Source organism: Abramis brama (assembly GCF_963993115.1).
Source record: "Abramis brama genome assembly, chromosome: 24".
NCBI classification, from domain to species: domain Eukaryota; kingdom Metazoa; phylum Chordata; class Actinopteri; order Cypriniformes; family Leuciscidae; genus Abramis; species Abramis brama.
The window spans coordinates 13,945,905-13,959,235 of NC_139986.1; the positions used below are offsets into that span (position 1 = coordinate 13,945,905).

At 34.6% G+C, this 13,331-nt stretch overlaps 1 protein-coding gene across 1 annotated transcript in view; it reads left to right on the top strand.

Moving 5' to 3' along the window:
* The window catches only part of trpa1b (transient receptor potential cation channel, subfamily A, member 1b), a 55,183-nt gene extending 42,684 nt beyond the window's left edge, over window positions 1-12,499 (top strand). Inside the window, exons 19-27 of the mRNA XM_084102534.1 lie at window positions 4,125-4,278; window positions 6,746-6,835; window positions 7,156-7,325; window positions 7,824-7,953; window positions 8,059-8,241; window positions 8,346-8,414; window positions 9,730-9,825; window positions 9,966-10,084; window positions 11,303-12,499. Coding sequence (XP_083958660.1) covers window positions 4,125-4,278; window positions 6,746-6,835; window positions 7,156-7,325; window positions 7,824-7,953; window positions 8,059-8,241; window positions 8,346-8,414; window positions 9,730-9,825; window positions 9,966-10,084; window positions 11,303-11,495 — 1,204 coding nt within the window. The 3' untranslated portion in view covers window positions 11,496-12,499. The remainder of the gene's footprint in view (window positions 1-4,124; window positions 4,279-6,745; window positions 6,836-7,155; window positions 7,326-7,823; window positions 7,954-8,058; window positions 8,242-8,345; window positions 8,415-9,729; window positions 9,826-9,965; window positions 10,085-11,302) is intronic.
* Window positions 12,500-13,331: the final 832 nt, after the last annotated feature.

A 13,331-nucleotide genomic window follows, 5' to 3' on the forward strand; every position in this document is an offset into this window, starting at 1 on the left:
GTTTAGTAAAAATTCTACTTTAGGTTACCGTTAAACAAAATCATTACAGTAATCTTCTAAGAAAATAAATAGAAGATATGATTTTAATAAAACTTTAAAGATTTCTTTTAATTTTAAAATACCTTATTTAAACTTGTATGATTATGCTTTTAAATGAATTTAGTATAAACTCTGGATGTATTCTGTAAAAGGCGTTAGCAGACTAGATTTACTGTGACATTGTCCCCCGAGACTCATCTGGTCTGATACCCTGTTTCCTGAAGCTTCAGATCACACTGTGGTTTATCTCTGAAGGATCTGGGGCTGTAAGGTGTTTTTGTTTATATATTTATTTAGCTAAAACTTTGTTTACATTTTAGTAACATATGTTATTAATAATAATAATTTAATTTAAAATAGAGATTAGTTTATTTTTTAGAACCGTGTGTGTGCACAAAATGATATTAAATGATTTATTTATTTGTTTATTTCATTTTGAAAATGTACAAATGTAGTTTTCTGTGTTTAGGTGTACGGTACAAAATTCATTATAGCTATGGAAAGCCCCCACCATAAAAATTGAAACCCCGCATGGACAAAAAAAATGCTGATTGAATCTTTTCATATAAATGAGATTTAAAACGACTAAAAAGTACAGTTTTTCTACAATCTAAAGTTTTTGAACAGACATTCTTTAATAACAATTATACTTTAGGTCACCATTAAACAAAATCATTAAAGTAATCTTCTAAAAGATAAATAGAAGATATGAATGTATTCAAACTTTAAAGATTTTATTGAAACAGTCTTTTAATTTTAAAAGATCATATTTAAACTTTTACGATTATGTTTTGAAATAAATTCAGAAAGATGACGGCACGCTAATTTACCAGAACCTGTCACAGACACACACACACACACACACACACACACACACACACACACAAACATACCATTTGTCTGGTGCTTCATGAAATCTTCAGTCAGCAGACTTAGATGAATTTTATTTTTATCTAAAACTGAAATTTCAGTAGATTTTTATTTTTTATTTTTTTATATACTTTTAAAGAACAGAATGTTTTTCAACTTTAGTTAAATTAGCAAGATAACCATTTTAATGTATACCGTTTTTTATGTAATATGATTTTTATTCTTTTGTTTATCAAAAACAATTGGATCAATAAGATATTTATTTTATAAGCATTTAATTATATACTTTTATAAAGAACTGAATGGTTTTCAACTTTAGTTAAATTAGCAAGATGGCTATTTTATTTTATACACTTATAGGCCTAAAGAACGGAATGTTTATGTAATATGATTTTTTTTTATTCTTTTGTTTATCTAAAACTGAATTAAATGGTTTCAGTAGATTTTTAGTAAGATATTATTGCATATTATTTGTGTGAAATATAAAACATGATTAGGGTAACTCTCTTTTTCTCACTTTCACTGTTACCTCAGGAATGTGGAGGGGGTCATGTCAGAGGACGCACACACACACACACACACACACACACACACTACTCTGGCTGGAGAGGCATTCAGAAAAAACAGTGTTTTTGTTTTACAACTTTTAATAATGTATTGAATTTAAAAACATTATTACGACTTTTAATAAATGTATTAAATTTAATTAAAAAAAATAAAATAAAATAAAAACAACATTTTATAAAGATATCATTTAAACTTTGAAATAAATTTATCCCTATTGTCTCATTCTGATCGCTGAATAAACCTAGCAGGAGAGAGAGAGAAACACTGACATTTATGTTATATTATTTTATAATCTTTTCATTTATACTTTAAACGAACGGTATGTTTTTTCAACCTTGGTTAAATTATTTTATAATCTTTTCATTTATACTTTTTAAAGAACAGTATGTTTTCAACTCTTTTTTTTTGTGATAGGCTTTAGTATTTAGTAAAATCCTTATTCATTTTATTCTTTTGTTTCTCTAAAACTGAATTAAATGGTTTCAGTAGATTTTTGCTAAGATATTATTGTATATCATTTGTGTGAAATATAAAACATGATTAGGGACAACTCTCTTTTTTTTCACTTTTGCTGTTACCTCAGGAATGTGGAGGGGATCATATCAGATGCTGACACATTTCCTAACAGCACTTGTGATGCCATATACCCAGACATACACACACACATACACACAAACACATAACTGAACCGGACAACAAATTCAAACTTTCTGTCAAAAACAGATGTCTATCACAAACACAGAAAATACACCCAGCTTGTGTGCACAAGAGATAATGGGTGTGTGACACAGTCTTCAAACTTTCTGTCAAAACCACATGATCTACGACTAGCTAGGACAATAGGGCAAACCATAACAACAACATATGCCGGAAAAACACCGGTAGATAAACCTGTCAAAACACATGATCGAAGGGTCAATAGGACAATCCATATCCATATCAATACACGCCAGAAAGGGCGGGACAAGGCCAACCGTCAACCGGAAGGGCGGTGACCAGATGTCTTATCTGGGGGCGGGACCGGAAGTCATCAATCATTTTGACACATGGTATAGGGTTATAACTACTCATGGGCAGGCATGTCCTCGGTCACTCGTTGAGGCCACTGTTGTAGAAAATGCATAGTGAGTGGTCGGGATAGTGGGTCAGGCCTCCAGATCTAAGAAATGCCTCGTGTGATCCTTGAGGGAGCTCAAGTTGGTAGTCAACCAGAATGCCTATTACTGCCGCGTTTGCCACCGTGGCAAAGCCTAAAAACGCTAAACTCGATGCAAACCTGTTTTAAATAGATAAAACTGTCCTGACACTTTATTTAAACCTTGAAATGTGCAATGGGGTTTTAAACTGAATTTAAATTTCCGTGTTCTTTTAATTTTTTTATTAGTTTTTATGTCTAAAGTAATACTATTTAGTAGCCTAGTCTTTTTTCCCCCCTTTTTTGTCTAGCCTAGTCATCTTTAGTCTTTTTCTGATTTGTTCAATGTATGGATCTGTTTTGAAATGTGTTGTATGGGTATCACTGTCAGTCATCCCCATTATGTGAATGAGTGATTCACAAAACAATAATCTATTCTAGTGAATTAAAGACGAGTTTCTTCAGGCCATTGTGACTTTCTGGTGCGATTGGCATACAAGCTGCCTTCAACAGCACCTTCAGAAGGTCTTATCGTCTGTGCAGCGCAACAGAGGTCTCACTAGAATGTAAAATTAAATTAGCAATTTAATTTTACGATCATTTAGTTTCATTTATTTCAGTGCTATGTTTCAGTTAAAAAATCTACTACAAATTAAAATAACACAAAGTTTAAGACACATAACCTATTGACATGCATAGCTTTCTAATTATAGAAAAACTGGGCTCGCAGGGTAACGTTTACTTTGCTTAAATTCGATGCACATAATAAAAGCCTTTACATTTATTTTAATTTCTTAATTTGTACTGTAATTTCAGTACTGTGATTTATTAATTTGTTAAACTACAATGTTTCACTTGAATTGATCTGCTACAGCTCTCAATGAGCCCCAGCAGATTACGTAATAGAGAGAATAAACTGACACTTTTCAAAGTCTGTGATTGTGGGGCCACTTAGCGGTAAAAGGGACCAAATACACATCCCCAATTCCCGCAGCGGTAAAATTGGGGACGTGTATTTGCTGCCTTTTACCGCTAAATGGCGCAACAATTATGGGGGACCCAGAATGTATGAATAAAGAGACTTTTAAGAAACACTACACTTTAACATTGACGACTCTGAACAATGAACAGAAAGAACTCAAGGCTTAAATACACACAGGGATAATCAACTGAACAAGAAACAGGTGTGTAACTTAATTAAAAACTATGGCAACAAACAAAGAACTCAAACCATGAAAACAGGATAAGACAATGAAACTGATGATTGTGACAAGAAGTTACTGCCGTGCAGATGTATTTTTCACAGACTTCCCCATGAGAAACAATTTCTGATATGCTAATTTCTACAGTGACTTGTTTTTATGTGCTATACAAAATAGTCACTGCTTTTTCACTTTTGTGCATATGGTTAAAAATAGCTGCAGTAGAGTCTTAACATAACTTCAAACAAATAGACTGGTTTACATAAGCACACTTTTGAATCTTCAACTGATATTGTGTTTTATTCGGACAGGAAGGCATATGGAAGCAAGGTTCATTTGCTCAACCTGGCAGTCTACCTGCTTGGCTTGTTGCCCCTCACATACCTCATCCTCAATCTGAGACCGAGCCAGGACATTTCTGCCAACGGCACATCTGTCATCATGGTGCCCGTATCTTTTAGTGAGGTAGACAGCCTCTATTCAGAGCTCTCTAGCATCTTGTAGGGAAGAGATGAGCTCAAAGAGTTCTGTAATTTGTGCGACAAATGACAGCAGGAGATGCTTATCTGTGACAAGCAGAGAAGGGAAAGGTGAAAGAGAATAATGGTAGTTGAATTTAAATGACAATCAAATTGATTGTGAATTACTTTTCAAAGTCACACTGTCATAAATGCTAAAAGAGATGCAAAATAGTATATAACCTTTACAGAATTGGTAATATGACAGCTGTCTTCTAAATGTGGTGCTACACATCAAAAGTGTGAAAACACATGGGAGGGTCTGTGTTATGAGACAATTAAGAGGGCTCTTTCTATGAATAGAAAATTCCCATTACTTTTTACATTAAGTCAAAAAAGGCAGATATTTAGTGCAAGCCTTTTACTCCATTGTAAGAAAAAAGATTGTACAAATGCTGTTATTTAATTTATGGGAATTTAAGGTCTTTTTTTATTTAAACTTTTAGCCTAGGTTTTCCTTTGCGTTATGTTTTTTTAACTCTTTCCCCATCATTGACAGATTTTTCCTTTTTCTTTTCTTTTCTTTTTAATTTTTTCCCGTCATTTATGAGATAACGCTTCCCAGACATTGACGGAATTTTCCAGCTTTTCATGTTTTGCACTGTTATATGGTAGAGGGTGCATCTTTTGAAATAGTACAGAATCTCCGGATAAAAACACAAGCAAAACAGAAGCAGAAACAATTGACAAAAGCATTGCTAATGCACGTTGTAGTCTTTGACAAAAATTCGATTTTCTTAGCTTTTTGTTCAAAATGTTGCTTTCTTTATGAAACTTGATTTGATTAAAAAAAAAGATGCATGAAGCTAGAATAAAATGTTTTTTTGTTTGTTTAAAAGCAGAGGCTCTGTTCTTTCTGACAAATTACATATTTAGATATTCATACATCAAAATATTCTGGGGGCCATGAAAGTTTTGTGAAAATTATCAAAATAGTGGCTTAAAAAAAAAAAACACTGGTGAAACATTATTTCTTTAATGTTTGCTACTAAAAAATAATGATAATAAAATAACGAAAATAAAATAAAATTCAGGTAGCAGTTGAGTGAAACATCGGTTGTTGATTGGATGGAGGCAAACTTGCAGTCATTTGTAATATAGGGATGGGGTTTTGGGAGACTGAAGGATTGGACTAAATTAGTCTGTTGTTTTGCAGGAAGATCGAGTTATGACATTTTCATTCAAAATTATGAGCTAAAAAAATAAAAAGTTAAACGGCCATGAATAAATCATTCACAATAAAATCAATATGCATGTAGAAAAAAAGAGAGGCTGAATTGTAACATCATGCCAACTTTAAAATTAATTTAGGCACATCCTAGATTTTGATGATGGTAAAAATTGTCACATAAAACAAGGGGGTGGAGTCAGACCACTTCAGAGATAATAAATGGGACAATTTGTAGAGCTCAATACAGTGACCGACCATATGTGACTTTTTAGCACCACTTGAGCTAAATGTATGATGTTGTTTTCAGATTGCATTGATGATTTGATATATATATTATCCAAATGCAAGCTTGTTATTTTCTTGACAAACAGTTTTGAAGATTTAGTATTTTTCCAAATGCGCTGTACATATGTTCCTTAGAAAATAGCTAGAGGACAGTAAGTCATACGACATAAGGTTTGGAACAACATAAACAATGTGGTGTGTAAACAATGACAGAATTTTAATTATAAAGTGCAAATAACCCACCTTGTTGGCAGATTCTATTTATACTATTTCTGCCCACCATTGTCTGATTGAGCTAGTGGCATGGAGAGTTAGGCAGATGTCGTTAACTTTTGATGCTACTGTCCCAAGTTCGAAATAGTATAAATAGCATATATTTATACTTGGTGCAAAGAAAATACTGCTATTTTCACTTAGTGTAAGTATCATCTAATGCTGCCTTTTAATTTTTTGGGGTGAACTATTCCTTTGAATGGACTTTGGCGTTACTTAAAGTACACCAATATTGTCATCATATACCTTATTTGTCATTAAATGGGGGTCAGAAGTTCTTGTTGTCACTTTGACCTAATCTGTTATGCAATGACAAGCTAATTATCTAAGCCATCATTTACAATCACATGCATCTCCATTCTCACATTTTGAGTGTTATTGAATGGCATCCATCAGTCCCACTTATTCATCAGCTCCAAGGTTATTATCTCCATGAAATTAAGTATGTCTAATTTCGTATGCATATTACTATTTATCTGTTGAGAAATTGCACAGAAAGCTCATGTTGGCATTAATATAATCTATTTTTGAGTGTGAGGAACATGCACACACCATAGCAGATATTTTTAATTCAGCATAATATGCTAGTTGGGTTATGAATAAAAAGTGATACACTCATTATGTTAATGTGATTAATTTGGCGATAATGCTGTAATGACACTCTCTCTCTTTTCCCTCCATCCAGCAAAAATGTTTAATCTCAGTCTGTATAATCATGGTGCTTGTCATGAATGTGTATTCCGTTTGCAAAGAGCTGGTGCAGTTGGCTCAGCAGGTAATAATCATGTCATCACTTCCCATGATGCATCCACTATAAATTCCTCTCATACTACTACAGAGACTCTCAGTAGAGGGCAATCAAACCGTTATTAATCATAAATGTCATGATGCACATTAAATACACATGCCTTTGCTGTGGGGATTCTCTTGAAGTGCTTTAAGCCTTCCAGCCAAGTAATTTACCTATAAAAACACAGCTCAGATTTTGCATGCATCGTTCTATGGTCTTTGCCACTGGCGAGAGTATTCAAATTGCACTATGTTTGGAACCTAAAGGTGATTTTTATTTAACCCCTTATGTCTTTCACATTGTAGCGAATAAATTACTTCACGGACTTCTCTAACCCTGCTGACTGGAGTGCAGCTATTAGCTCTTTAGTATTTGTCATTCCCATGTGCTTCAATGTAGACAACACGTGGCAATGGCAGGCTGGAGCTTACGCCATTTTGACTTCATGGATCGGCTTCCTGCTCTACTTCCAGAGGTAGATTTAATGGCCTGTAGGTTTCTTAAATTTGAACAATCACATTTTCTGCTTGCACAAATTTATCTAAAGGAAATTTACTGGGGATTCCAATCAGTTAATTTCTAATCAAATTAATTACAGTACATCACATGCTGATTAATCACTGTGAATTGCATAGTATATACTGAAAGAAATGCACAATATACTGTATATTGAAACTAAAGAAAAAATCTTAATGACCCCCAAACTATTGAATGATAGTGTATCTTTGCTATCATGTAACACTCACTTAAAGTTAATCCTTAGAAATGTTAATAATTGAATAAGAGTTAAATGTAATCTTCAGCAATTCTAAAAAGGAATATCCATTTTCGTTCTAAATGTTACAATGTTATGATAGCTAAATGTACTTTTAGCATACTATGATTGAGTAGTTTATTTTTTATTTATTTCTACAAAATAGTCTAGAATGTATGTATAGAACATTGAAACTCTAATGTCGTTTTCACATTGCAGGTTTGAGCGAATTGGAATTTACGTGGTGATGTTTGGTGGGATCGTTAGGACCCTGGTGTGCATCATGGTTCTTTTTATCTTTCTTTTGCTGGCATTCGGATTGGCCTTCTACGCTTTGATGCTCCACCGGGTACGTCCAAAAAGAGAGATCATATCAACATATCAACAGACCCATCAAGTCTTGGCAAATTGGTGCAGTTTGATAATGATGTTTACTGTTTGCTGCTTTCAACAGCCTGAGTTCAACTCCATCGGCCTTGCGCTTGCCCAGACATTTGTGATGACAGTGGGAGAGCTGAACTACCAGAGCACATTCCTGAACACTTATGAAGAAGGCCACATGGCATTCCCTGGGGTCACCTATTCTGTGTTTGTGCTTTTTGTGCTTCTCATGCCTATTCTTCTCATGAACCTAATGGTAGGACACTCAACACTGGCATGCTGGAATTCAGCTATTGTTGTCAATGACAGTAGCAATTTTTCAGAATGTATTCGGCTTATTTGTCTAAATCATGTTTGCAGATTGGTTTGGCAGTAGGAGACATTGCAGAGGTACAGAGAAATGCAGAGTTGAAACGGATAGCCATGCAGGTGAGCAGACTGGATTCAATACCGCTTATACCTCTATATTGATGTATATTTTCAACAATAGTTTACTAAATTGTTTTGCAAAAGCTTAGTAAGATTTAAAGGCACACTATGCAGTTTCTGTTTCTCTCAAACAGCGACCCCTAGAGTCGCTGTGGAGTACTTGTATTTAACGTTACTGTCGTAAATACTTTCTCCGTTTTCTTCGTCAACTCTGCCATGATTCACGTCTGAAATGCGTGCTAGTGTCTTCCATAGAGGTTGCCTCAGATGTTGTTGATGTATGTGACGTCGTGCCGTAAAGTCGGGCCACCTGTCAAACCTGTCAACCCCCCCCACCATCCCCCTTCATTCTCGGGATGATTCGCCCTACTACGAGTTTGTTTACCATCGAAATGATTTTGAAGCTGTTATATTAAGGCATGTGCCTTTAAAGACATCACTTACTCACAATTGGAGATTTGTATCACTCTGTCAACTTTGACAAGTACACTTCAAAGCTAACATTTATGTTAGATTTGAAGTGTACTTGTCAAAGTTGACAGAGTGATCTCAGATACAGAATATATACTGTTTAAAAGTGTGGGGTCAGGAACCTTTTTTTAAAAGAAATTAATACTTTTATTCACCAAGGATGCATTGAATTCAAGTGACACTGAACATTTATAATGTTACTAAATATTTCTATTTCAAAGAAATGCTGTTCTTTTCTCATCAAAGAATCCTAAAAAAAATCCCAGACAGCAACATAGTGGATTCCACACATACGAGATGTGGGCCGGATCTGGGCCGACACTATGTTGCTGTCTGAGATGTATCATGGTCTCCAGAAAAATGTTAAGCTGCACAACTGTTTTCAACATTGATAATAATAAGAAATGTTTCTTGAACAGCAAATCAGCATATTAGAATGATTTCTGAAGCATCATGTGACACTGAAGACGGGAGTAATGATGCTGAAAATTCAGCTTTGCCGTCTCAGGAATAAATTGCATTTATAAATAAAAAAAGTTAATATTTATTAGTATTATTAATAGTATTATTATATTATTAGTATTCAAATATTGTAATAAAAATATATTAATGACTCATCTTGTACTCAGGGGCGTGTCCAAATTTTTGTCCAATCAAATCTTCACTAGAATGAGAAACCATTTTAGTAAAATCAGGATTCAGAGCTGTAACGCAAAGTATCAACTATTTATCCCAACCTCAAACTTCCTGTTTCAATAGGAAATATGTCAACGCGGGAAAGAGAACACTTTTTAATATAAGTATAAACAGAATGATATCTAGTACATAACATTAATCATTACAGATAGATCTTCATACTGTCCTTGAGGAGAAACTACCTTACTGGTTCCTGAAGCGAGTGGACAAATCATCTATCACCGTCTATCCCAATAATTGCAAGGTTTGTCTATCAACAAATGAGGTTCTTATTCTGGTCACAGATGAACTTTTGATCAAATTCTGTAAACAAACATTTTTCAATTAATATATGACATTTGAGGGAATATTAACACTTTACAATGACAATGACTTGTTACACAGAAAATGCTGATACAGGTCCTCATTGATGGTGAGATCCAAAACACAGTTCGCACCCGTCTGAACCTCTGCTCACGACAGGGAGGGCATCTAGAGAGAGAGCTGCACAAACAGAAGAACAGGTGATCTCTTTGAACCACCACTTCTGTTTTGGGAACACCAACCAGGGCAACATAAAGGGACTGATTTTAAAAGTGAACAAACTGTTGTGCTTGCAAACTGTATAGGGAGATTCTCCATTTCTCTATTTATTGGGAGGGTTTATCAGATGTAATATGCAATATTGTGCCTATATAACTATCTATCAGGAAAAAAAACTGTGCCTTTAGGAGCACCTTAACTACCTTTAAAGGATGCATATTAGTACTTTAAGATGTACTAAAGGTACATTAAGTGTACCTTTTAAAATGTACTACCCTTTCCCTGTATTTTTAGGGTATTATGTAAGTTATTATTATTATTATTATTTAATTAACTCAATATTTGGGGTATATGCATTTAATTGTTTTAGATATTTTTTTTTGCAATGTGCTAGAAAATAAATATCCCAAACCTTTTAGACTTGTAGGAGAGCAGCCCCTAGTGTTCATCAGCTATAATGCACCACCAATCAGACATTCAAATTGCTTTTTGGAGTTTGGTTTGCTACATCACATCACAAATTCAATTGCATTTTAATTTAAAGGTATTTCTTAATTCAGATGTGAATGGTGGATGACTCTGATTCGCATACCTCACCTACCTCACTTTTAAGTCAGTTTCAGATAATGGATTTATTATATATAATAATAATAATAATAATAAAATATATTCTGTTTTAGTTTCATAACAAATACAAGCATTTAGATGCATCTGTGCAGATGTGGTGGCGTCACTTAACATTTGCTTTTTTATTTTCGTTTACTTAAAGGCATAGTTCTCCAAAAAAAAGAAAAGAAAATTCTGCCGTTAATTACTCACCCTCATGTCGTTATAAACCCATAAGCTTTTGTTCATCTTCTGAATTCATCTTCATCTTCAGCCTAAATTAAATCTATTTATCATATAAAAGCGATCATGTCTCTTCAGAAAACTTGGATTAAACTGCTACAATTTCTTTATGAGAAGTGTCAGAGCTTTGAGTGACTTTCATTGGAGCCACAGAAATCTCTCAGATTGCTTAAAAAATATCTTCATTTGTGTTCCGAAGATGAACGAAGGTCTTGTGGATTTGGAATGACATAAGAGTGAGTAAATGATGACAGAATTTTCATTTTTGACTGAACTATCCCTTAAATTGAGTTTATCAGATGTACAATATGGAGTGGTATGAACTACATTTGACCTGCTCTTTCCTTCAGGTTGAAAGCGGTGTCCTGTACGCTGGAGAAACAGCATGACCTGCTCAAACTGATCATTCAGAAGATGGAAATCACTTCTGAGGCTGATGAATATGATGGCCCACAGAACCCTAGAGCTCTGAAACAGTCCACTTCCTCATCTCAGAAGACAAAGTGGGTCCCACTGATGCAAGCTATCAGGGCAAAGAAATAATATTAGAGACAATGACGTCATAATGTAAACATAAGCCAAATGCTCAGCTGTCATTACTCATATTGACTGTTTTGATGTTAGTTTTAGATTTTCCTCCCATCTGATTAAGTGTAAATGTGTAATCATGGGATTATAATGTATTTGGAAGGTTACACTGATGAATATATTATGAGTCAGTCTATTAAATACTCTTAAAGTTAGTACTGAACTCAGAACAGAAGTGTTTGAATGATATTCAATGCTTTAATGCATAATGAAGATCTCATTGCTCCAGTACTGAAGAATATGTGGTTTGAGAAAAACATTTGGAGTTAATGCACTGACAAGCTCCTAGTGCAAACTTAAAGACCTCAAACTCTGTGATGCATCACATATAGATTTATCACACCGATCGGTCCACATTTGTAGAAGAATTAGCATGTAAATTGCATCTGGCCTTGTGCCCGGACGCTGTCATAACACTGATTTCAAAGTAGTTCTGTTAAAGGAGAGCACAAGTGTGTAACCCTCATATATTGGATCTGTTTGAGCTCACTTTTTAGTGTATCCACCACTATATCATGATGGTATTCCCATGAAATCTGCATTACATAAAACCAACTTGTTGATCAGATTGTCAATGGTGATTTCACAGACTTAAGCAAAAGTCACTCATGTTGGGAGTAGATTAAGACATGCACCTGCATGACCAGAACACTGTAAAATCACTTTGTGATTTTGCATGCACATTGTGAGATGTAGTAAATTTGATGACAAGGATTACAATATCCAGATGGAATGGATTTGTTTTAGATTTGGTCACTTGAAGCAAACTGCCTGGCCAAAGAAAAAAGTCGCTGTTTGGATTTAAATAGGCAAATGCTTAAGAGTCTATGATTGGATCATTATTGTTTTTTAAGCAGTGTGCCTTTACTGCTGTTGAGTACATTTGCTTGAAGCATGAAAAAAACAAAATAGAAATTTTTGAAGAAAATAAATGAAATGCCACAATATGTGTTCAAGCCAACCAGAGTCTTTGGAGTCTTCATTTCTCTGACACTGAAGCCCAATCAGCTGTGCTTAGGCTTTGGAGACAAATGAGAGAAAAACAACTCATCTGTCATCTGGTCAGCGCTTCACAGCATTAGGGGTTTACAGAGCCCAGATACAACACTTCCTCCTCCAAAAGGGTAAGCAGAATTTCGCACACCCACCACTCAGCAAGACAGATATAAAAAGATTTCAGTGACAGAGCCTTCGTGTTTTTCCATGTCACAGATTTGATCAGCAGATTCATCGATCTTGAGGGCCTTAATTTGCAGTAACATCAAGACATTTTGCAATGTTTGGCATTTTGAGATGTATTTTATTACCAGGTGATTCTAACAAAAGCCCAGGACACAGTGCATTAAAAAATATTTATTTTAGGAAATAAAAATAAGAAAATTAAAGTTAAAGTTTATGTAAAAACAAAAGCATTATGTGCATTAAAGTGCCCCAATTATGGTTTTTCGATTATTCTCTCTCATGCAGTTGTAAAGTTGAAAGTGCACGATAAATAAAGTTATTGTCTCCCAAAAGAAAGAATCGACTCTGAACTACCTTTACGAGTCGTTTGTGTTTAGAATCTTACTGCTTTACGGTTCTGTCACTGGAAAAACATTTGCATAATGCCCGCCTACTGTATGTTACATTGTCCGTCTGGGTCATTTTACTGACGACTGCTTCTCAAATCTCGTGGGAGCTCAATGCGGGATTCGCAAAAAACGCTTGCTTTTGAGAGATGGGTCAGTACTCAGTTTATTTGGACCAGCTTTCTCCTCAGAATCACAACCTATAAGTGAATAATCATTGATG